General features: G+C 40.9%; 1 protein-coding gene across 9 annotated transcripts in view; it reads left to right on the plus strand.

Moving 5' to 3' along the window:
* USP15 (ubiquitin specific peptidase 15) overlaps positions 1–26,052 on the plus strand; it is a 323,996-nt gene that overhangs the window by 123,594 nt on the left and 174,350 nt on the right. For 7 of the 9 annotated variants that reach the window (XM_033959056.1, XM_033959057.1, XM_033959065.1 and 4 more), the window contains 2 exons: positions 1,451–1,512; positions 16,593–16,676. In XM_033959056.1, the coding sequence (XP_033814947.1) occupies positions 1,451–1,512; positions 16,593–16,676 (146 nt within the window). The remainder of the gene's footprint in view (positions 1–1,450; positions 1,513–16,592; positions 16,677–26,052) is intronic. The other 2 variants (XM_033959058.1, XM_033959059.1) reach the window with 1 other exon arrangement.

Raw genomic sequence — 26,052 nt, forward strand, 5'->3', positions numbered from 1 at the left:
AGAGGTAAGAACCTAATCTTACGTTTTTATAAATTCATTTGATCTTACACTTCTGCTAGAAAATTTTAAAAGTAATGCACAGAGAATGCTTCCTCAAATATTACTTTTACCAAACCAGTCTTTCACTCAGTATGTACTGCTACCATTACCAAGAGGTTATTGACTTGTTTTTTGATTATCTTTTAATCAGAAGCTAAGGTGTGCTTTAAGTATATAGGAATACAATAACTGTGAGCTCAGATTATTGTTACTGACTTATTTCATTTTAACAAATTGTGAATGTGTGTGTAGTGTGTGTGTATGTATATATGAGGGCTGTTCAAAAAGTATCAGACCTTAATTTTTCTTGCGTAAAATAAAGCTAGGGAAGGTGTGGTTTGGTGCACATATGTAGGCGACCCTAATGTGCATGTTTGAGTTTTTTCCTGCCTACAGAAGCTGTCAGTCGCTGGCAGATCACCGATGAGTGAGGAAGTGTAAGTGAGCGCCATCTGATTTTCATTTTTGACAAAATGACAGAGAAAGTTGAACAACGCTACTGCATTAAATTTTGTGTAAAGCTTGGCAACTCCCAAGTGGAAACGATCTGCAAGATTCAACAGGCCTTCAGGGACGAAGCAATGGGCACCACACAAGTAAAGGAGTGGTACAATTGCTTCAGAAATGGCCGCACATCAGTGGAGAGTGAAGCACATTCTGGTAGGCCCTCAATATACAGAAATGAGATCTTCATTGATCAAGTGAGGACCCTGGTGATGCAGGATCATCGAATCACCAAGGGGTACTACCAAGAGGATCTGTGTCGTCTACGTAACACTGTGAGATGGAAACGGCCAGACCTGTGGGCAGCGGGCAATTGACAGCTACCATCGATAATGCACCTGCCCATTCTTCACATTTGATAAGGAGTTTTCTGTCCAAACACAGCACACCTGAGATTCCTCAGGCTCCCTACTCTCTTGGCATGGCTCTGTGTGACTTCTGACTTTTCCCCAAGCTGAAAATGCCCCTGAAAGTCAAGAGAAGACATCATGCAGAATGTGACGAACCAGTTGCGAGCAATCTCAAAAGAGGCATTCCAGCGCTGCTTCCAACAGTGGCAGAACCGTTGGAAGAAGTGTGTAGCAGTCCAAGGGAACTACTTTGAAGGAGATTAGTATAAGATTGTTGTATCTGAATACAAGTATTTTTTATGAATAAAGGTCTGATACTTTTTGAACAGCCCTCATGTATATATACACTGTTATTTTGTATTACTTTTAAAAGTTTTAGTTGTATATCCTCCCCCACATATATGTATATGTATATGTGGGGGTATACAACTAAGACTTTTAAAAGTAATACAAAATAACAGCAAAGCGGAAGCTTTGCTTCTCTGGTTAGATTGGAAAGCTCTTTGCTGTAGTTTTAATAACAGATGATTTTTTTTCTTTTTATGTGAAACTTCCAGGTTTTGGTAATAGAACAAAAAAATGAAGATGGAACCTGGCCAAGAGGTCTTTCTACACCCAAGTAAGCTTGAGTTTCGGCTTATATTTTTGTTTATTATCTTAGTTCATCAGTTTTCATTGATCAGATGGTTTAATTTTATATTTGATAATAAAAAAAAAGGTATATCACATTGCAAAAGGTAGATTAAAGATACCAAGCATAGAAACATAGTGAGCATTGTATAATGGTAACTTGGTATATCCTTTTGTAGGATAGTTAGAGAATTAGAATGTCACATAAAAATCTCTTTCCACTGTTTCCTTCTCTTATCCTAGGACAAGGAGGCATATTCTCACATATGGGTGACGTCATCCACAGAGCCTGGTACGGATAGTTTTAAAAGTGAACCATCACTTTAAGTTTTAAGAAACTTTGCGACTGCCCGCACCGCGCATGTGCAAATACCTTCCTTCCCAATGTAGGCGCACGATACCTTAGTTCTTCACTCTTCATGGAGGAAAGAAGTTGTGTTCTGGACTTTGTCCAGTTCATCTGCCTTCAACCCACTGTATGCTTTCGGTCGTTCTTTTAGACTTTATTTTGGTCTAATTGTCCTTTTTGTTCTTTTCTTTAATTTTTTTTTTTTAAAGTTAAAGTTTTTTTCGTTCTCTCACGACGGGCTTTTGCCCCTTTAGGGGGTTGTTTCTGATGTTGCGTGAGATATTTCTCAAGGTTTCTAGCCTTTGAATTTCTTTTGTTTTTTTCAATATACTTTGTTTAAATATTGAGTTTAACTTTGCCGATGCTATTTTCCTGTCCATGTCGAAGCCACTGATGGGTTTTAAAAAGTGCTATCAGTGTCAGCGGCCTATATCCTTAACTTACCCACATAGCTGGTATTTGCAGTGCTTATACCCTGAACATCATGTGGAATCCTGCCTGCACTGCTGTACCCTACAGAAGCGTTCTTTAAAAATGAGGCGCCTCCAACAAGAGAAGCTTTTCTGGTCAGCGATGGATACTAATAAGTGTTCTGAGCCGACAGTACCGGCAGTATTAGCATCAGGGAAGCTAGCTAAGAAGCCATCCTCTTCCCAGCCAACATCGCAAGTCTTTTCTGCATCGATGCAGCTGCGCAACCTGGGCTCTTTCCAACTATTCCGAAGACACCTGAAAACTTGACTATTTTCCAAAATGTAAATTTCTGCTTCCCCCTACCACCACTCACACTGTACTTCCCTTTTAATTTTTGTAAACCGTGTCGAGCTCTATATTTATAGAGAAGATGCGGTATATAAGCTTAAGGTTTAGTTTAGTTTAAAAAGCGACGTCATCGCTCTCCATCTCTGCAGAGGTTCTCTCCTTCTTCAGGGCATGCATCCTTGCGGAGGTCACTCACCCTGAGACACTCTGCCGCACCAATGGTAGTGGCGCTTGAACCAAGGGTACTGGTGCAGCTCTTCAAAGAGCAACTCAATGAGTTCTTTCGGAGGGAGCTTGGAGACATCCTGAGCTACATACTTTACTGCTGTTAACTTCCACTCCCTCTGTACCGGCCCAGTCTCAGCATAGCACATCAAGGCTATAGGGTACTAGATCTCCATTGAGGCATCGATCAACATCGCATCGTTTGACTAGTGTGCATCGACGCTCTTCATCAAGAGATCGATCCCCTGCCTCTAAGCATCACTCTTCATTGAAGCGCCATCATTCTTCCTCGAGGCAGCACCATTTTTCTTTGATGCTTCATCACTCTTCTTTGACTAGAAGCTCTGCATCGAAACATCAATCCCATGCTACTGGAAGTAAGAGACCATCCCATCGCTCTTCTTCCTCATTTGAGCGGTACCGAAGATATTGAGAAACATTGTCTTGCCTTTCTCACCATTCTCCTCATACATCTCTTTCAGAGAATCTTCTGAGGTTCGGGTGGTTGATTCTGACCTGTCTCAGCATCCTACTGATTCTGAATATGAAGCTACCTTGTCTGCTCCAGAGTCCTATGGAATACCATCAGATCCTTCTCCTCCTCCTCCAAGAAGGAGATCTCCTCCAGAAGGACTCTGTTTTACTAAGTATGTGAGACAGTTGGAATAGGCTTTACTGGTCAAGCTAAAAGCAGACACTGAGTCCAGAGCAGAGCTCTTAGATGCCTTGGACTGTGATGAGCCACCTAAGTAGTTTATCAAGCTGCCTTTACATAATCTCCTAAAAGAAGCCTTGTTTCATAACTGGGAAATTCCCCTCACAATTATTGCAGCCCTCAGGAAAATGGACTCTCTCTATAGAATCATTTCCAGGGTTTGACAAACTGCAGCTTCAACACTAATCGCTGCTGGTAGAGTCCACCTTCAAGAAGTCTTCTAGCACCAGGGTCTACATTTCCATATCACCAGGTCGTGAGGGTAGGACCATGGACAAATTTGGACCTCGGCTGTACCAAAATTTGATGTTGGCCAGTAAAGTCTTAAACTATAATTTTTATATGTCATTCTACTTTAAACATCTGGTAAAATAAGTTGACTGAGTTTAAACAATATATTCCCACAGAACACCTAGAACAGTATCAGCAGACTACTTATAGTCTTTTTAAACTCACAAATATATAGCTCGGACGGCGGTTGACATCTTTGAAATGTCATCCAGGGCATTGGCCATGTCTGTGGCAATGAGACATTTAGCTTGGCTATGAGTCTCTGACATGCACATCAATTTACAAGATCAACTATCAATACTCCATGTCTGAGAGAGGAGCTTTTGGTGAAAGGATAGAGGCGGCTACCCAAAAGCTCAGTCAACATGAGCAAAAATGGAATTCTTTGAATAGATCCAAAACTAAATCCCAATAATCTAAGTCAGCTCCAAAACCAGCTGCTTATGCTTATAAAAGGTGGTTTCCTGCTACATTCTCTTCCTCCAAACCACTACCACAGAAGAGGCAAAAGCAGCAACATCCTCAAAAATCACAGTCCGCTGCTCCTCAAAAATCAACACAGTCTTTTTGATGCGCTTTTAGAAAGTATAGCCAACGTACTACCTACACAACTTCATCCCAAGCTTATCGGAGGTCAACTATGATTTTACCATCATCGTTGGGCTCTCATTACAATGGACGCTTGGGTCCTAAAAGTCATCACGGAGGGTTATTCTCTTCACTTCAAAACACTCCCTCCAAATCACCCCCCAAGAGAGTCCTCTTTCACATCACAACAAATGTCCCTTCTTCTTCAGGAAATCGAAGCTTTGCTTCAACTAAATGCCATAGAAGTAGTTCCTCCTTCACAGACTCCTTCACAGAAAAATCAGGTACTCCAGGTATTTCCTAATTCCAAAGAAGACGGGAGGTCTTCGTCCAATTCTTGACCTCTGAAACTTAAACAAATATCTGGTCAGGGAAAAGTTTTGCATGTTATCCCTTGGGATCCTTTACCCCCCTTCTGGCTCGAAACGAATGGCATACACACACATACCCATACACCCTGCTCACAGAATGTTCCTACGATTGTTTGGCTCATCGTCCCTTTCAATACAAGGTTATTCCATTCGGCCTTGTAGTGGTGATGGCAGCAGCTCTACGAAATCACAGGCTCCAAGTTTTCCTATATCTGGACAATTGGTTAATAAAAGCTACATCACCTCAAACAGTGCTGTCCGCAACAAACCTGACGATAGCATTTCTTCAACACTTAGAGTTCGAAGTCAACTTCCCCAAATCTCAACTTCAACATTCCCAGCGGCTTCAGCTCATAGGTACACTTCTCAACACAGTGCATCAAAGGGTTTTCCTTCTGCAGCAAAGACAAGACACATTAATTCATCTTTGCAAATAAGTCTCTCTTCTAAAAACCATTTCGGCCAAGCAAATGATTTGTCTCTTGGGTCACATGTCTTCTACAATTCATGTAACGCCTTTTGCAAGACTTCACCTTCTCATGGCTCAGTGGACTCTAGCCTCTCGGTGGTCTCAAGCTCTCGACCCCTTCAGTGGTGGATGGATCTGACCAATCTGTCCAGAGGTCTACTATTTCCCATTCCTCCACATCAGAGGGTGTTCACCACAGATGCGTCCATGTATGCTTGGGGAGCCCACCTGGATGGTCTTCGTACACAAGGCAGTTGGTCAGTTCAAGGAAAAGCATTTCACATCAACCTGTTGGAACTCAGAGCAATTCGATATGCTCTTCAAACTTTCCAGAGCAACCTTTCCGATCATGTCCTCCTAGTTCACACAGACAACCAAGTAGTGATGTATTACATCAACAAACAAGGAGGAATAGGTTCTCTCCTATGTCAAGATGCTCAATACATTTGAATTGGTTGATTGCTCACAACATATTCTTCAAAGCTGTGAACACTCTAGCTGACAAACTAAGCAGATGTCTTCAACCACACGAGTGGACTCTCAACTCCAAAGTCTTATGCTACATTTTGTCACTATGGGGAACTCCTCAGATAGATCTGTTTGCTTCTCCCCACAATCACAAATTGCCTCGGTACTGTTCCAGGCAGTATTCTCTTCAACGTCTGGAGGCAGATGCTTTTCTTCTGGATTGGAATGGATAAGTTCATATATGCCTTTCTTTCAATCCCTCTCATTCTCAAGACAGAATCAACAGCTATGATCCTCATAGCTCCTCAGTGGCCCAGGCAACCTTGGTACTCCCTTCTGAAACTTCAGCTGAGTGAAAAGGATCCAATCACATTGAAAATCTTTCCATCTCTGCTCACTCAGAATCAAGGGTTTCTTTTGCATCCCAATCTGAAATCACCATGCCTCACAGCTTGGTACCTCTCGACCTGACTTCAGCAGATCCTAATCCATTATAGCCATTATACAAGCCATTATAGCTGCTTCTAGAAAAATTTCTACTCAGCAATGCTATCAACAGAAGTGGATATGTTTCAGTACGTGCTGTATAGCCATTATAGCCATTATACAAGCCATTATAGCTGCTTCTAGAAAAATTTCTACTCAGCAATGCTATCAACAGAAGTGGATATGTTTCAGTACGTGCTGTACTCTCCACCATCAAGATTCTCCATCTTCATTTCCGTCATCAGTGCTGGATTATCTTCTTCATTTTTCCAATTCTGGACTAAAAACTACTTCAGTCAGAGTTCACCTCAGTGCTATTAGTGCTTTCCACCTGCCTGTCAACAATAAATCTCTGGCCTCTCACCCCCTTGTTGCTAGGTTTATGAAAGGACTTTTCAATTTCAAGCCTGCACTCAAACCACCTCCAATAGTCTGGGATCTTAATGTAGTGCTCACAGCTTTGATGAAACCACCATTTGAACCAATGGCTTTCAATCATCTCAAGTTTCTCACTTGAAAAGTAGTCTTTTTAATCTCTCTTACGGCTTCCCGTAGAGTAAGTGAACTTCAAGCCTTGGTGGTGAAACCACCGTTCACAGTATTTCATCATAAGGTGTCCTCCGCACTCATCCTAAATTCCTTCCAAAAGTGGTCACGGAATTTCATCTCAATCAGTCTGTCGTGCTGCCAGGATTCTTTCCAAAACCTCATTCTCATCCTGGAGAAACAGCTCTTCATGGATTGGACTGTAAACATGCCTTGGCTTACTACATAAAAAGAACTAAGCCACACAGGACTTCATCTCAACTGTTCATCTCTTTTGATCCTAACACATTGGGAAAGCCTGTAACCAAAATAACTATTTCTACATGGCTGGCAGCATGTATTTCTTTTTGCTTTGCTCAGGCCGGGCTGCGGCTTAAGGGATGTGTAACAACACACAAAGTCTGAGCTATAGCTGCATCTGTAGCTTTCTTACATTCTACTCCCATTGGTGAAATTTGCAAAGCAGCTACTTGGTCCTCAATTTATACTTTCACATCTCACTACTGTCTAGAATCCTATTCCAGACGAGATGGTCATTTCAGCCAAGCAGTATTACAGAATTTATTTTCTTCTTAATGGCCAACTCTCCCTCCATCCCATTATGTGTAGCTAGGGAGTCCCATATGTGAGAATAGGCTGCCTGCTTGTCCTAGGATAAAACCCACTTACTTACTATAACAGGTGTTATCCGGAGACAACAGGCAGATATTCTCGCATCCCTTCTACCACTCTGGGTTAGCTTCTTAGTTTACTTACCGAACTGAGGTACCGCATGCCTACGTCAGGCGGGAAGGCACTCACACATTTGCAATGCAGGCAGTTGCGAAGTTTCTTAAAACTTAAAGTGACCACTTTTAAAACTGTCCATAAGTTGCTCCGTGGATGACGTCACCTATATGTGAGAATATCTGCCTGCTGTCTCCGGTAACACCTGTTACGGTAAGTAACTGTGTTTTATGGCTTCTTATCTATTATCCCCTCTCACAAACCTTTTGCTATGCGGATCCTTCTCTGTGGAACATGCTACCTTCTGTTGTCAGTAGTGCATCAAATTCTGTAAGTTTTCGTTAGATACTGAAGACATGAATCTTTCAGGACACTTTTTCTTAAATATTCATTGTTCTTGATATTTGTATTGTTTGGGGAGGATAGTTGGTAATTGATGGTTGTATTGATGAACTGTGAGTTTGTTTGTTTTTCATGTTGTTGTTGCGGGTTTTTTTTTTTTTAGAAATTTTTGTTTAAAATTGATTTGTTGTAAACTGCCTTAAAACTTTAGTGTTAGATGGTATATCAAATTAAATAATCCACTCTAATCAAACCGCTATATCCTGTTTTCATGCTTCCTCCTCAGGTCCTCTTGACTCCATTCTCTCCATTAGATCAGCTCCTTCTGTGCTTTCCCATGACCTCTTCACATCTAATAAGTCCAGTGCCTCTTTTTGTGTCTTCCTTTCACTTGTGCTTTGCTTTATCTCCTTTCAATAGCTTTTTTTCAATTGTTCTCTCCACTTTTGCATCCTTCACCCCTTCCAGTTATAATCTTCTCATGGCTTTATCTTAGTTCCTTTTCCCAGATTCTTGCTCCCATAACTTTTTCTCAGGTTCTCTTCCATCTGTTCCTTTCCATGGTCCCTTTGTAGCAACTTGTTTTCCTCTTTCCCACTTGCCTTTTCTTTTTTTAGGTGTCCTCTTACTTCTCTCTTCCCCATGAGCACCATTCCATGGCCGTTTCCTTCTCCTCTATGTTTATAAGGTAGTTCATATTTTTGTTTGTGTTTTCTGCTGTTGTGCCTTAGTTCTCTCTGTATGTGCATGTGAATGAGATAGGAAGCTGATTGTTTGTATGGGTTCAATTGGTAAGAGAAAATTTTGTGGTTTATGTGTGTGAGTAAGGAAATATGGCTGCCTTTGTTTACCAATCCCAGTGCTCTTTTCCATTCTTCTACCCCTCTCTGAACTTTTAACTTTGGATCTTCATTCTCTCCAGCCTTTCTTTTCCAAGAGCCAAACTATAACTTCCCCTGTTTGTAATGACATTTTCCTCAGGCAGATACAGCATTGCTTGTGTTCTAAGCATGCATTCTAACTAGCACCCACATGATCTGTCTGCATATCACATTATTCATAGGGACAGCAAATTTATAAATATATTTTGCTCCAGTGATTGTCTTTTCTCAGAATTTTCTGTCTATCTGTACACATGAAGATTTATTTTTAGGAAATGTATATGCTTCTGAAAGCGTTAGCTATTGAAAGGGGAATACCTGTGTGTCAGGAAAAGAGCCAAATCCCAGTAAGGTCCCCAGTGCCAAAAGCAAAGGAGAAGTGCAGTGGTGGTGGTGGTGTAAGGTGCCAGCAGTGTCTCAAGTGCTTCTGGCATAAGAAGAGGTCAGCAATATGGTAGCAAAGACTAAAGTTGTAGGTACCAGGGAGCCCAGGCTAAGTCATTTGAAGAGGAGGTAGAAGGGGCTAAGGTAATGATTGGCAATGATCTTGCATGGAACTTGGTAAGAAGGTAGTTGGAGGGAGAGGTGAAAGGAAAATGAGGTGAGGGCATAGTTGGGGTAAACTTGTAGGGATGGGAGTGTTAAAGAAAGGGGAGTGAAAGAAATAAGAAGGTGGATGGGATAAAAGGGCGATGAAGCAAGTGTAGCAAGCTGGGGTGTGGACAGAAAGAAATCATTGAGTAGAGAGTTTGAGAAAAAGTGAGTCCCCCCTTAACACATGCACACATCACCTGTACACATTACTTTCCCACCCACCCCACCCCCCGACACATGCAGTTGTCGTATGCAATGGCTCTCACTCACAGAATGATATCTAAATCCATACACATATCCAACATAAACCACCCCTCAGCATAAACAAATGCATACCACTTGTATTTCTCCTACCCAAGATCCCCTGGAACTTTACCATATCCTTCTTCACTAAGCTTCCTCAGATATTTATCCAGATCTGTTAATGGAATAAGGAGAAACATGCAAATGTGTCATGTTTGTAACGTGCACTTTTCTAATTTGAAAGAGATAATCAGAATAAGTCATGAAGGAAGTTTATATCCAAAGGTCTCTGATTCAACACATTGACATGATAAACAAGTCTTGTATGTTTTTTTGTAGATGTAGCAAACAGTTTTATTATAGATAGTAAAATTAACAGTAATAAATAAATGAAGCATGTAAAATTCAAATGAAAAGTATTTATAGTGTTTGAAAAAAAAAAAAAAAATAGCAACAAATGGATGATAATCCCTTTTTGGTGGCTGGCTGACAGACATTCTAATGTCTTCCAGTTGAGTATCCTATAATAGGGAAAAGAAAGGAAAATATACTTCCTAGCATAGATTTAACACTCAGGGCTGGATTCTCAAAACTGAAGTGACCTTAACGATGATTACTAAACCAGTTCCAACCGGTTTAGTGTGCCATTATTTTACGATTATCAGAATGACTCATCTTGGTCTTTTCCGAGCTTCGTGGCAGTCTTTGACAATGCCATGCAAATGTATTACAATGAGGTCATTAATATTAAAATGTTAGTAATATTTAAAGGAGCACCCCGGGCGATATTCTATCATCACCAGGTAATTCCCTAACCTCTTTGTACCACATTTGCAGGCAAAGTTTTCTGGTAGGGTCTGAGCTGTCACCCCCCTCCCCCCGGGACTGTTCGATGGTCTCGATGATGCCAGTGTCTCCCACCAACCCCCACCCGCCACTTTAAATTGAAGGACGGAAGGAGGGGTGTCACTCCTGCTGTCCTGATTAGCCCAGGTACCTAAGGCCTCTCCCATAGGAGAGACTTAGGCCCCACCCAGATGCATCCCAGGATGCACCGAGAAAGGGAAGACTACCATTTTGAAGAGGCAGGCCTGCCAGCTGAAGGGAGTAGGCATTTCTTCCGCCAGCCTTCATCTTAAAGGTACGGGGGCAAGGATTGTCGGAGGGGGGCTATTCTTTAATTTAAAGGGCCGGGTTGCTGTCAGGAAGCTGTCAGGGTGTTATATGGGGGGGGGCAAGGTACCCCAGTGGCAGGAGGGAGTGGGCAACCCTCTTGCCGATCTTGTACAGGGTGTGGGGGGGATGGGGCTGGGCAGCAGCAGACAAGGAGGGGTGTTGGCGAGAGAGGGGAGAACATTTTCATCTGCTGCTCTCCCTGCTGGTCAATTAGCTGAGCCAGCAGGACTCGGGGAGAGCTGCAGTTCAGTTGATCAGGGCAGGGAGAGCAACTTTGACAGAAGGGAGGAGCTGCGCTTAGCGATTGCTCTTCTGAGCAAACACCAGGCACAGTTCCTCCCACTCTTTACCCGCAATTCTCTGCACAAATAGCGTGCATATAATTTGCATGCTGTTATGCTGAGAATTACCCATAAAATGAAAACCACCCCCACTAAGGCAACTACATCGACTCACCGGATATTACCAGCAAGTTTTGAGAATCCAGCCCTTTGTGTGCAGATTTGTCCTGAGGACTTCCTTGTGGAAAAACTTCTGCTGACTTTCTGAAGATAGTTCTGTGATTAAAATATCCCAATGCAAAATAAAGACATACCACTTTTCCTTATAAAGCACAAGTCCTCGGCAGTGACTCATTTCACAAGAAGCATATCACTCCATGACCCAATGAAATCATCATTGGTCTTTTCTAATTAATATCTCTTAGAGCATCTTATATGGAGTCTCAAAAGATACTTATAATATCTCAATAGATATTTATGTGAAGATAGAGATGATTTTACTTAGCTTTGAATTAATTACATAATAATCACAGTCCCAATGCCTTAGCTTTGAATTGCATAATAGTCATGGTCTTAGTGCCAACAATGACCATGTTTCACATCTAATTGACGTGCTTCAGGGCTAGGACCTAAGTACACCATGTTCCTAATTCATAATACGATTCCAAAATGGCAGTCGCTAAGCACAGCTCCTCCCTTCTGTTTTCTTCCTTTAGCATTCTCTTGGTCATCTTTGACATGATGGGTTGTTAAGCAGACAGAATTAAAAACTAATGTCGAGCTGTGCAACTATTCACAAATTCCTCTTCAAACAGAAACACATTGCACCATAGTCAAAAGCTGATAAGACTGACATACTCAACCCCCATAAACTCTTGCCAACTAGCCTCATGTGGTAGTGGCGCCAGTCAGGCGGAGGAAGTTAGAACTAAATCATGAGTGTTAAAGCCGTCAATTTAGCCCTTATGGCTAATGTTCTAATTGTTCCTGTAAATCTGGGAAGATTATGTCATTGAAACTTATTTTATTCTTTGGTATTTTAAATACAATCACTTTTAAAATAAAATAAAAATACAGTAGAGTCTCAGTTAACCAGGACTCTCACACAGCCGGCAAAAATATGCAGGTGGAAAAAAAGCAGCAGCGTCCTGAGCCGCAAATCCTCCCTCCCTCCCTCTCTCAACCCACCTAGCAGCTACCTGCCCCGAAGCACCAGCATGGCAGTGGTCCTGAGCTGCAAAGCCCTCCTCCTTCCTTCCCCCAAGCTCCAAAGTAGCAAAGTGGCAGAAGCAGGCAGCAGTCCTGAGCCGCAAACTCCCTTGCTCCCTTCCTCCTTCCCCCTTCCCTCTCTCTTCATTACCCGAAGAGCAGTGGTCAGTAGGAAGCACAGGCTGCTCATGGCCAGCCCCAGTAGGGCCTTTCCTCTGAAGGGTCACTTCCGATACATCAGAGGCAGGGCCCTGCCAGGGCTGGACACCTGCAGCCTGTTTTGAGGTAAGGAAAAGAGGGAGGGAGGGGGTTCATGACTCAGGACCGCCACCTGCTTCTGCTACTTCGGGGCTTGAGGGAGGTTGGAGGGCTTTGCAGCTCAGGACCGCTGCCTTGCTGGTGCTTCGGGGGGAAGGGGGGAATTAAGAGTGTGTTAGACAAGTTTTCTAACACACTCTCAGTTAATCAGAAAAAAAGTTATCTGGTATCCACCAATCCTCATGGCTGCCAGATAACTGAGATTCTACTGTATAAAAGATGAACAAAAATGTATTAATAAAAATAGAAGGATATGTTCTGTAAAATTTGGATTCAGTCAAAAAGCCTAAAAGGCAACATGTGACCTTCAGGCCGCAGGTTCCCTAACCCTGGATCAGAATATAAAATATCTAGATGTGTTTAGAGCAGTGGTTCTCAACCCTGTCCTAGGGGACCCCAGCCAGTTGGGTTTTCAAGATATCCCTAATGAATATGCATAAGGCATATTTGCATGCCTGTCTCCTCCATTATATGCAAGTCTCTCTCATGCATATTCATTAGGGACATCCTGAAAACCCATCTGGCTGGGGGTCTCCTAGTGTAGGGTTGAGAACTACTGGTTTAGAGGATAACAGTTTGCAATTTCTTGATTTATAAAATATTTTTATAGATTCTCACAAGCTTTTCTTTTTAAAGTATTGTATCAAATTCAACATATATCAGTTATATGTTTCCTTTATTATTTCCCTGGACTGTAATCCATTTAGAAAGGACATGATACAAAGAAACGGAGGAACAGTGGCGTTATATATATATATTTAAGAAAATAGTAAAACAGCAGAACTGCAGGACTTACAAGGTAAATAGGAGGCACAATGGATTAATCTGGAAAGTGGAACATTTGTTTATATTGGTATTCACAAAATTGCTCGAGAGAAGTTCCCTTGCAAGGTGATTTCAATCTGCCAGATATTAATTGGGACATGCCAGTTTCAATGCCAAATAAATGTAGAGAGACCCTGGATTTGGAGCAGGCAAATTTGTTCTAATAAATTGTAAATGACTCCACATAGGAGGATATGATACAGGGCTTAGTGCTAAATGGTGAAACTTTCTACTATCATAATGGCTGATCACTAAATGGTAAGGTTCAGTGATAGAGCATAACTGGTATTGATGCATTCTGAGACAAAAATCATTATGCTTCAAGGAAACTAACATTCTCAAGTTGATTGAGAACATCACTTTAAGGGGAGTGATTTTGCTCATACTGTTTCACTTGTAGCTCAAATCAAGTTGTGTTGTGGATATATAGGAGTCCATACTTGAGCTGTTGATTCCCACTTTCTGTCAACTGCTGAAGGATATCCCTTTAAGAAATTGAAAATTCTTCCCCATCTGCAGTGGAGCACAGCACCCTCCTCAGTTATTCCTTCTGCAAGCAAACTCAGAAGATGTGTTTAGCTCTGCTCTGTTTTTTCTTTGTTTTCAGTGTTTTTTTCTACCAGATTTTTGAAGTTCCTCATGGCTTCAGTGCTCAGAGGTCCCCTGATCAGGTCCCGTGTGGGAGGACTGCTTCTCCCAGGCCAGTCTCTCAGAGGACCTGTGGAGCCAGCCTGCTTTAGGTCCCTTCAGGAGCGCAGGTTGTGTGGCCCTTGAGTAAGAACCCAAGGGATATCATGGAGCCAACTGCGTAATTTCTCCTTACATCGCTGTGTGAGGAATCCCAGGGGTGGGAGTCGGTGGCTGTGGTCCATTCTGCTGTCAGCCAGAAGATTTCCTTTGACGGATGATGTCTGAGCAATTTCTGAGGCATAAATCCTTTCCCTGCAGCCAATCTGATTCAGACAAGCAGGTACCTGAAGTCACATTGAGTACTCCCATTATTCCCTGTGGGGAACATTGGGGTGAGGGGGTTCTGAAATTTGGAGTTTTAGCAGTTACTGGCGATAGTGCTCAGGTTCCCCACCTCTAAAACGCTAAAATCACTATTTTATTTTTGCATTTAGTTCAAGACAGCTTTTCTTGTGGCCATTACCTCAACGAGAAAGGTCTCGGAGTTACAAGCCCTTCCTTACATTTCATTGAAGCTAGAGTTTCTTTGCACACTGTTCATCTACTTTTGTCGAAGGCTGTTTCAAAGTTCCAGGTTAATCTGGAACTCAGATTGCTAGCATCTTGTTCACAAGTGCCAATAAGAAGTACCAGGTTCTGCAGAACTTGGTTGTTAGAAGAGTGCTTATCCAATATCTTGAGAACTCCAACAGGGTCAGGCTCTCTGAACATCTCGTCGTGCTTGCAATTCCAGTTAATCGCAGTTCACCAGATTCCAAGGCCACAATTTCCAGATGGGTTCATAGGGTCATTTCATCAGCATATATTACGTGTGAGAAGCAATCGCCAGTTTCTGTAAAGGCACATTCGACTAGAAGTATGGCTGCTTCGTGGGCACAATCTCGGACGGCATTTCCCGAGGTGGTTTTCAGGACTGCAACTTGATCCGCGCTACATTTTCAAAATTTTACAGAGTAGATATACCAGCAAGGAAGGACTCCATTTTTGGGTCCTTAATATTACGGGCCGGTGTAGTGTTCCTGCCCTAGATTTCTGGACCTGCTTTTGTATGTTCCACTCTTCCAGAATGACACCTATTGCACTATAAAAAGAGATTAGGTTCTTACTTTACTAATATCTTTTCTAGAAGATAGTTGTCATTCTGGTGCCTCGCCCTGTCCTTTGTGTCCTGCACCTGCTTACTTTACTATCTCTATCAGAAAGTTTCGCATTCCGATTAGGCCTTCAGGGTCTACAGCTATTGCTATAACACCATAGGGGTTATAATTGTGCCACATACAAGTTGTTAATTAGATTGTTAGATGACAATGTTTAACCTGTTTTTGATGTTTTCAGAGCAGAACAGAGTTGTTATTTGGGGAGTTTCCCCATACCCCTCCATCACATGTCTTCCTCTCTCGCCTGCTTTTGAACAAACTGAGGAGGGCAGCAGAGCCCTCTGATGAAGGAGGAGGGATTTGTTCAAAATTTGGAGTGGATTCCTGCTGCACAACTCATGAGCACTGGAATATTACCCACTTGTCTAGAATGACGCACTTATCTACTAGAAAATATATTAGCAAGATAAGAACCTAATCTCTTTTTTATTCATGTTTTAGGGAATTGTGCTGAATTCAGCACACAAATATAGTACAAAGTTTATTAGATTAGCCTCTGAATACGAAATAAAGCCTAATTTAATTTAAGACATCTCTGCCATTTTTGGAGAGGGCTGAATTCAAGTACAAGTATTTTTCTGGCTTATGTTTCAACTGATTTATTTTTGTGTGGGGGTAGAAAAATATCCTTTTTTTTTCATTGCTTGCTTGGTAGAATGTTTTTAATTACATTTTGGTCTCTCTATTTAAACTGCCAGCAGTGGTTCCATTGGTGCTTTACTATAGTACTGGTATGTGCCTGATGATACAAAATAAATACAATACACATACAAAACTATTAAGAGCAGAAATCCTGAGCAGACTGAACAGGTCATTTGGGATTTTATCTGCAGTTATATTCTATATTATGCTAAATTATGGCCAATATAGCTCTTGAGCCCTAATGATTCTAGACAGTAGTGTTCAAGGAACTGGACTGCAAGTACTAATGCTTTTTCCCATAAGTTACTGAGCAGCTTTACAGTAATGGCTTTTCCCTACTAGCCTGAGCTGGATATAAACTGGTTACTAAAAGAGATAACACTGTAACCATGTGGCAGGCTTCTTGAAATACAGTACTGTATTTAGCTTCCCACAGCAACTACTTTAAACTGTTTGGGCGATGATTGGACAAAAAGATATTGCAGTCTGTAAAGAATTCAGTGACAAATAAAAAGAAAGTATTCTAATAGAAAGATTTAAAAGAATGAAAATTTTTAAGTCATAAAGTTGGCAAACTAAAATAATTCCCTTTTATTATATGTAGCTTTTTTCTCTTTTACATGCATTGTATACATTGCCATAATTTTTTCCTTATTCATAATTTCAAATTTTAAACATTTTTTTTATCTAATTTAACATTTTCATATTTTTCAAGGTCCCCAGGTGCATCCAATTTTTCAACTTTACCAAAGATCTCTCCATCTCTATCAAATAATTATAACAGCATCAGCAACAGAAAGTAAGCATCTCACCTCTTCAGAGCTATTCATTTAACAGAATTAATGATGCATAGTTATTTAAACAATAACCATTTTCATTATTTTGCAGGGATTTTTTTCTTTCTTTTTGTGATTCATTCAGTTTTGTGAATGTTGTCCTCCCCTCATGCCATACTTATAAGTCATATCATGGGAAGGGGTACAGTAACTTCAGCACTATACACTGTGAACTGAAAAAAAAACCCACTCCAAAATGTTTTTGTCGTATCATCCACAGAATTCAGCCAGTTCCTATGAAATTTAGTGCATCATGTCCGGAATGAAGTTGCTTTTATACTTAGTTTTATCCTTATTGTCCAACCTATAATGCTCTTCTAAACCTTTGCATTATGGTGAAAATTATTTAAAGTTACTTATCTTTAGATGTTGCTGCACCAGCCCCCACAGACGCGTTTCAATTCTTCATCAGGGTCGAGTTCAATACTGAAGCTGCAAGAAACAAACTCACAACATTAGCGTGAAAACATTACTAAGGCTAAGCCAACATTTTCTAACTAAAAACAGTGAAGCCCTTACCAGAGTGTTAAGTTCAATCACTCAACCTTTCAAACTTGCCGCCATGGCTGTAAATATGGCCATGACGTTCAACTCAGTGTTAATATAGGGTATCCCTCTGACGTGTCCAACCTAGCATACAATCTGCTACTCAGAACACCTCTTCTAAACAGTCCCCTACCGCAGTGATTCCCAACCCTGTCCTGGAGGAACACCAGGCCAATCGGGTTTTCAGGCTAGCCCTAATGAATATGCATGAGAGAGATTTGCATATGATGGAAGTGATAGGCATGCAAATTTGCTTCATGCATATTCATTAGGGCTAGCCTGAAAACCCAATTGGCCTGGTGTTCCTCCAGGACAGGGTTGGGAACCACTGCCCTACCGTAACCTATTCTGTTAATGTCATCCAGTCACTCAACTCATTTAAACCTTCTGGGTTCAAGCTGTTAAGTTCAAACATCCAGCACAATTCTTTTAAATTTAAAGTGCGCTCTATGTTACCACCCTCCCACCCAATTATATTATTACTGAATCAATCACCCTCAATTTCAAATCCTGAATCGTATGCTTTAACAACAGCCAATGACGAACAAGAGGGGCAGTCTCATTACGAGTATGAACCCTAGATTTATGTTCATTCAGCCTAATCTTAATGGGCCTAGTAGTCCGTTCCACATATAATTTTAGGCAGGGGTACTGAATTGCATAAATCACGTGGGATGAACTACAATCCGTTCTATATTTAGCCCGATACATCTTCCCAATGCTCGGATGAACCCAACTGTCACCTAATATAGCGTAAGGACACCATTGACTGTGCCCACATCTCATATGACACCCTCTCTGCTCACCCCACTGTTCATTGCTACGCCCAGAATTTATAATTTCACCTAAGTTTTTTGCATCTCCTATTGTAGTTTCTTCTAATTTGGCAACATGCCAGTGTTTGAGGATGATCTGATTGATTCTCAAAGCAAGAGGGGAAAATTTCTGTACAAAGGCTACAGACTCCTCCGTGTGCCTAACCTGCTTATACTGAAGCAACAGAGAGCGCTGAGCATGCTTAGCTCTCAAATATGCCTGGTGCACCACTTGTTTGGGGTAACCCCTCTGATAAAATCTTTGTTTCATTGTGTGGGCTTGAATTTTGTACTCAAAGAATGACAAATCCTCCTTAATTACAGGAATTGGCTGATAGGCAAGCTCACTTTCAATCTATGTGGATGAAAACTATGATATCTAAGTAAACTATTTCTATCAGTAGGTTTACGGTAGATGGTCGTGAATAATTATCCATGTGACTTCATGATTTTAATATCCAAAAATGAGATTTCATGTTGATGTATTGTTGCTGTGAATTGAATATTAATCAATTTGGTTTATCCACTCCACGCATGGATGACCAAATAATAAAGATATCATTCAAACAACATTTCCATAGGATAACATTCTTGAAATTCTGCAATTGGTAAACATGTTTTTCTTCCAAATTCGCCATGTACAAATTTGCTAAGGCAGGTGCTAATGATGCACCCATGGCTATTCCATAGAACCAAAAATGTCCATGGAGCCAAAAATAACTCTTAGTGAGAACCAAAGTTACCAGTTTCATTAAAAAGGAGGCTGGTATCCTTTCACAATAATTCTGTTGCTCAAAAATTCCTTGCAACAAAATCAGTGCCCCCTTTTGTCGATATCATGGTATATAATGCTGTAACCTCTAGCATCACTAATAACCAATCCGATTTAACATTTTGAATTTCTGCCGTTCTGATTGTGCAATGATAGTTCCTTGAGAGTCCTGGTCCTGGTACATATCCCAGTTATGACCTGGTGGAGGTGACTGAGCACAATAATTGAACTACTAAATAGGCATTGTATTGCATGGGATTCATAAAAACTAAACATCAAAGAACACAAGCAATAAATCCAAAATGACTATTCCTTGTGTTCTTTGATGTTTAGTATTTTCTTGGACAATACCACGGTGGTGGCCTTTGCCAATCGCAGGGAGGCACGAGAAGCACTCCTCTGCATTTGAAAGTCAAGGTGCTATCCAGTTGGGGCAGAGCTCAACCTGCAAGTGATATCTGCGACATATGTAGCAGGAGTAGACAATGTGCAGGCCGATTGTCTCAGCAGGAAGACCCTAGACCATGGGAGTGCTCATCTTCCAGTGGGCATTCGACTTCATAGTAAGATGCTGGGTGTATCCAATGGTCAACCTCATGGCATCTGCAGACAACAAAAAGGTGTCCCGGTTTTTCAGCAGAAGATTCAAACCATGAAGTGACAATTTGGATGCCCTGGTTCAACCATGACCAGCACAGGTTCTGCTGCAAGTGTTTCTCCCATGGTCTATGACAGGCCAGGTAATCCATCATATAGTGAACCATTATGGAGATGTGATCCTGGTGGCTCCAGATTGGCTGAGGCAGCCGTGATATTGGGATCTAGTTTGCCTTCAAAAGACAGAGGTCTCAATCTTCCAGTGCATGTGGATCTTCTGTCACAGGGTAGAGTTCCCAAAGAGAATCTGGAATGCTTTGGTCTTATGGCATGGCTCTTGAGCGTGCACCCCTAATGCAAAAAGGCTATTTGGAGATAGTTATTGCTACTCTCTTTAGAGCCAAAAATCCTACCACCCTCGCCTATGATGAGGCCTAGAGGTTGTTTCATCAGTGGTGCACAAAAGCTTAGATGGAACCCTCAACAGCACCGACGTCAGTGATTTTGACTTTTCTGCAGGCTGTCCTTTTAAACTGGCTGGCAGTTGGGTCCCCTAGACTACAAGTGACAGGTCTCTTGTGTTTCAGAGCCCAGTTAGGCAAGGGTTCCTTAGCTTTGCATCCTGACATATAGTCAGATTTTTGAAGGGGATGCTCAGGTTGAGGCCTCCAGTAAGACAATCTTTTCCCTTGTGGAACCTTAACATCGTTTTGAATGGACTCAGCCGGGTACCTTTTGAGCCTTTGCAGGAGGCATCATTGCTAAAGCTAACAGTGAAGATAGTTTTTTTGTAGCCATCAATCTACGAGAAGAGTGTTGGAGATACAGGTACTGTCATGCAGAGAGCCATTTCTCAGATTTACAGAGGCGAGTGTTTCTCTTCGCACTGTTCCTTTGTTTCTACTGAAGGTGATTTCATCATTCCATGTCAATCAGGAAATCAGGTTGCCTGATTTTCAGACCACAGGTACCAAAAAGAGGGGCAAAGTTTTGCAACTACTGGATGTACGGAGAGTTGTTCTCTGGTACCTTGAATTAACCTATGAATTTTGTCTTTCAGATCATTTGTTTGTCTTAATCAGTGCTGCTAGGCTGGGCAAGCCAGCATCTAAGGCTAGAATTTCCAGATGGATTTGTAGTTTCCAAGTTTATTATAAGATTTGATTAATCGCCTATTCCAAATTCTAAGCGATGTACAGCTAAAAATTACAAAGTCAAGGGAAACATACATGACTAACAAAATTATTACTAAACATATTAAAATATCATTAAATACATAACATAATATAACATGACTAACAAGACTATTTTTACATACAAGATCAAACAATGGGAAAGTTACAGGAAGAAATACAATTGAATATATAAGAAACAATTAAGGTTAATAACACATTTGGAAAAGGGGAAGAAATTTATTGTAATTTAAGGAGAGATTAAAAACATAAGAAATTCAGTTAATCACTAAAAGCGTCTTTAAAAAGGAAGCCCTTAAGTTTGCTCTTAAATTTGTCTAGAACTCTTTCCTCTCTTAAGTAAATTGGCAGGGCATTCCAAGCTTGGGGAGCCGTAACCGAGAAGATAGAATGATGTTGTCGTGTACTAATAACTTTTAAAGAAGGAACGACCAATAAATATTGTTCTGTTGACCGTAGTACTCTCAAAGTAGTATAAGGAATTAAAACTTTATGAATAAATGCTGGAGTTTTGAATAGTATGGATTTGAAAGTGAGCAGACATAATTTATACATTATTCGATAAGCAACTGGTAACCAATGTGCCTTCTCAAGTAAAGGAGTAACATGATCAAATTTCTTAGCTTTCTCAATAAGCTTGATTGAGGCATTTTGAATAATTTGTAAACGTTTGATTTCATCAGCGTACATTGGCTGTGGGAAGCAACTGCCAATTTCCTTGATAACTCTCCACTAGGAGTGTAGCAGCGTCATGAGTGGAGTCGAGGGCAGTTCCTCCTGAAGAAATTTGTAGAGCAGCTGCATGGTCCATGCCATATTTTTGCAAAGTTTTACAGGGTGGATGTAGCAGCATGAGAGGATTCTACTTTTGGGTTCTCGGTTTTAAGGGCAGGCTCATCTGTCCCACCCTAGTCTTGGGAGACTACTTTGGGATGTAATCTATAATCAGGACTCCTGAACACATTGCACCAGAATGGAAAATTAGGTCTTACCTCGGTAATCATTCTGGTAGATGCGTCTAGAAGTCCTGACGCCCCACCCTGTCAGTTGGTATTTGTCTGCTTATTGCTTCAGACAGAGTGTATGTCCACAGCTGGAGATCTTCTCCTGCCAGTCTGATATGAAGAATAAAATATCGAACATAAGAAAAAAGTATGAGTCTTTTAGAGCGCCATAAATATTAGTGGGAGTTTCGTTCCACCTGGAATTATGTTGTGTTAATTAACTTGTTCCAATTTTGTTTTACAGAGCAAAACAGAAATGTGTTTTGGGGATGTTCCCCATACCCATCCTTCTTATTTCTTATGTTGTAGTGATGATCGATTGCTTTGGTACAAACTGAAAGAAGCACTACAGCCATTGAAGAAGGAGGTAGCAGTGGGCAGCAAACTCACCTTTTTCTGCCTTCCTGATAACCTTGGACTAGTGGGTCCTGGAGTTGGTGCAGAAAGGCTACACTTGGTAATCCACAGAGCTATAATTTATAGAGAATTCAAGGAGCTACCCCTACTGCTCCCCATCCAGACCTCCCACTCCTGGCTTTTCTGCATGCCATCCTCCCTAGCACAATGAATCATGCAGCCTTCTGGGACCTGGCATTCTAGAATCCACAAGCTACTGTGACCACCTAGCTACCAGGATGTCACAACATCAGCAAGTAAGGAGGAGCCAAAAGCATAGCAGTGATTCTAGAGGCAGTCTCACTGTGCAACTGGGCTATTTCAACACCTCACATAGGCAGGATAGAGAGCATCCAGGTAGATCCTTGAGATTGGCGTTGCCTGAATGTGGGGAAAGGCGAACTGAATCAAGATTCATTTCAACAAGTGGTGGATCACTGGAGTCCTACCTGCTTCAAACTCATGACCTCAAGACAAAATGCAAAGTGTGTTTTGTTTCTTCAGCAGATAAAGAGATCCTAGCTCCTTTGTCATCAATACCCTAGTTGCAGCTCTAGCCCCTCAAAAGAGCTTTTTTGTTTTCCCTCTCTGACCATTGATCTATCTAGCTCCAGACTAGCCCTACCATCTGTGGTATTTTACCCTTGATGCACCTTTTAATGGTCCCTGTTCTACAGAGTTAGGGGTTCCTTCAGCAGGGCCCAGTCCTAATGAAAGATTTTATATATTTAAAAATATTTAGTCTTTATTTTTATAATCTAAATGGAATTCAAGAAAACATACAAAATAAATAATGCATGGTGTCGCATGATACTGATCTAGTGAGCAGATGATCAGTGAGAGAGGCTCCCAACTCTTCTTAGAGGATTTCAGCCCTTCCCCTTCCCCCCACTCCGGAGATCCTTTTTAGAGCTTTCTTTTTTCTTATAACAGTACCAGGAATGTTTGTGGATTAGGGCACCTCTTTTTATTGCTGCTTTCCAAGTAACTATGGCATCAAAATTGCCGCACAGTGACAAGGAGAGAGCAAGAGCAGGTGAACCTAAGATGGTGGATACTCAGCATACTCAGACAGTGAGCTTGGCTTGGGTTGCCAAAATTGCAGCTGAGGTGAAAGTGGTCATAGAAGCATCGGTGGAACAATGGCTGCAAAAAAATAGCAGATAAGCTGGAGTCTGACGATAACCACTTAGAAACTCTGTGGACAGCTTCCTAACTTACCAACAACATCTCTCTGATTTTGATGATCGAATACAGCAGCATAATACTAAATATTAGGAACTGCAAGCCACTATGTCGAAACTGGAAGACAATATGTTAACCGCATAGTTTTATGCGGTATATACATTTTTAAATAAATAAATAAATAAAATAGAAGAGTTGGAGAATCAATCTCAACGAGCCAACTTACTTTGGTGAGGATCTGAAGAATCGGATCTGCAAGGGTTTCTGGAAAAATGCCTGGCTCAAATGTTAAAAGTACAATCCTTGGCAGGACCTATGAGATTAGAATGTACGCACAGATTGAACCCCACACTCTTGACAATTCAGTGCATAAAATGGAGATCTTGCTGGCCATACAATCAGTGGGTCCTCTACAATATGAAAATGAAAATGTCCTTTGCTGTCAGGACTTTCCAGGAGTCTATTAGCAAAGCAGAATTTGTGACTGCTTACTCTCTCTTAAATCAGAAGAAAGTATCTTCCGCATTGATGTACCCAGCTCGCCTTCAGGTTCGGCATGGTGGTAAGACTCATTTTTCTGCAGGTGAATGAGGCCTTGAGTTTTACTGAGCATCTGCCAGACCCATCACCTGTACCATGACTGCTGACTTTTCTTGTCTGGGTCTCATTTAAACGTAGTTTTGTTGGTTTTAGCGGTCTGGAATATGGTCCCCCTGCAGTAAGTATGCACACACACACACACACAAAAAAAATCAACTTTCTCAAATCTTGTTTCCACAAGGCTTATTTTTGTCCACTTGGTATATCTTACTCATGTGTCAAATTTCAGCTTGATTAGACAATATTTAGAGGTCACCCCAGCATGCACTGTTTGCTTATGTGTTGTGTATGTAAGGGATTGTGTACAATTAGTTTGAATGGCATCATCTATTTTGCGATATGCACCCAAAAACTGACTCCTTGTAAAGTCAGCTGTCAACTGCTAGACTGTTACATGTACTGGATGTTTGACTGGTCAATTTTTATCACTATGACAAAGGAAAACCTTTACCACAAAACTCTAACTTGGCACATGAATCAGCGATAGCAGTATTGAATCAAGTTAGGATAGTGACACAACACATAGACTCTTTCGTTAGGAGATTGAAGAAACTATACGAATAAAACTGTTGCAAACAAGGTACTCACAGCTATTTCCAGACATCTGTGGTTTCTGTCCGAGTACCTAGCAGCACTTGCCTTTTTTGATGATACAGAATCGCACTAAAAACAAAGCTATGAATGGTGCAAAACTTAGTGGCCATCATTGTCAGGCATTCCACAATGTCTCATGCGTACAGATGAAACAGAACTGGTGACCTTTGAAAGTCTTGTAACATATAGAACAGTCATTTTTTGATTGCTTGATTGAAGGAGGATCAACAAATCAGAAATATTCTTGAAGAAACAACCCACAAAGATTTTAGGCTGTAAACTCAGGTCTTATTTAGATAAGATGCTTGATTTTCAAGCAAGCAAACAACAGTCCTGGTTGGGTAATTATATCAGCGGAGCCATGTTGTCCTATGGCGCTTTTAGAAAAGAAATCAATACAATATTATTTGATAAATTTATCTCTTAATCTGTACTTTTATCTTTATTTTTAAACATATTTAATCTTATCCTATCAATTTAAAATTTTTAATGTCATTTTAATACTCCAGACTATATTCATTTTTTACTATTTTGTATTTCACTGATTGTTCAGTTTTTCTCTTTTATGGAAACCGCCTAGAATTCTTTTGATTAAGGCGGTATAGAAAAATAAAGTTATGTTATGTTATGATCTATTTTTCAAGGAACCTTGGAATTGGGCATCCAAACTGACTGTTAATGATGCAGCAGAATGAGGGATAAGCATCATTGAAAAATACAATACTTTTGACAAAAGATGAAGAACAGAAGCAATTTGTTTTTCGGCTAGTGGCCAGCCACCGAAAGTTTCCTTCTGCGTCAAAGGCAACTCATACTGTATGTCAAGTGCACAAGAATTACAATATCCTGTCAAGCTTATTTGTAGTTAAAAAAAACAGTGAGGTGAGGCAACCCCCTAAATTTTGTTTTAAGTAAAATTTTTGTATGTTTTTCATTTTTATATAAAGGAATAAAAATTTAAATGTGTTAATTAATTTGGGGGGGCCACCCTACCCTGCAGTTATTATGGTGGATCTGTTCTTATGGCTTATGGCTAGGCTTCTCAGCAATTAAAGTTTTTTGTTTGAGAAGCTTAGCAGTTTTATTCCTGTTTTTCTGCATTGGATAGAATAGAGCATCCAGTATACTTCATAAAGGCCTCTCTCTTTTGTAGGAGGAGAAGAATCCACTTGACACACTCAGAATGATACAAAAACTGGTGGAGAAAAAATCCCCTCAGTGTACACAGTGCACTGGCAGTTTCAGAAACACTGTAATAATGGCAGGCCCGCTCTAATATAGGTCAGAGAAAAAAGCTCCACTAGAACTCGTTCAATAAATATAAAAAAATAAATGTTTTTCGCCAACAGCAGGATAAAGAATAAACAACTCTCTGCTGAAAAAAATCAGGTTGAAAGGCACAAATACTTAGTAGATTATAAACTAGTCACTTATCTATGAACCAGCAGCCTTCAATCTTCAAACATTCCTCAAAACTTGCATAGCAGTTTCAACCAGTCCCGACAGGCGTACCCTGTTTCGTAGAAACACATCGTTAGGGGAGTAATGCATAGAGTTCAAATCATGCTGGCTGTTTCAACAATGGTAGCAACTACCTCAAACGCCATTACTAAAACTCACAGCATCATGACATCAGA

The sequence above is a fragment of the Geotrypetes seraphini genome, chromosome 9, assembly GCF_902459505.1.
Source record: "Geotrypetes seraphini chromosome 9, aGeoSer1.1, whole genome shotgun sequence".
NCBI classification, from domain to species: domain Eukaryota; kingdom Metazoa; phylum Chordata; class Amphibia; order Gymnophiona; family Dermophiidae; genus Geotrypetes; species Geotrypetes seraphini.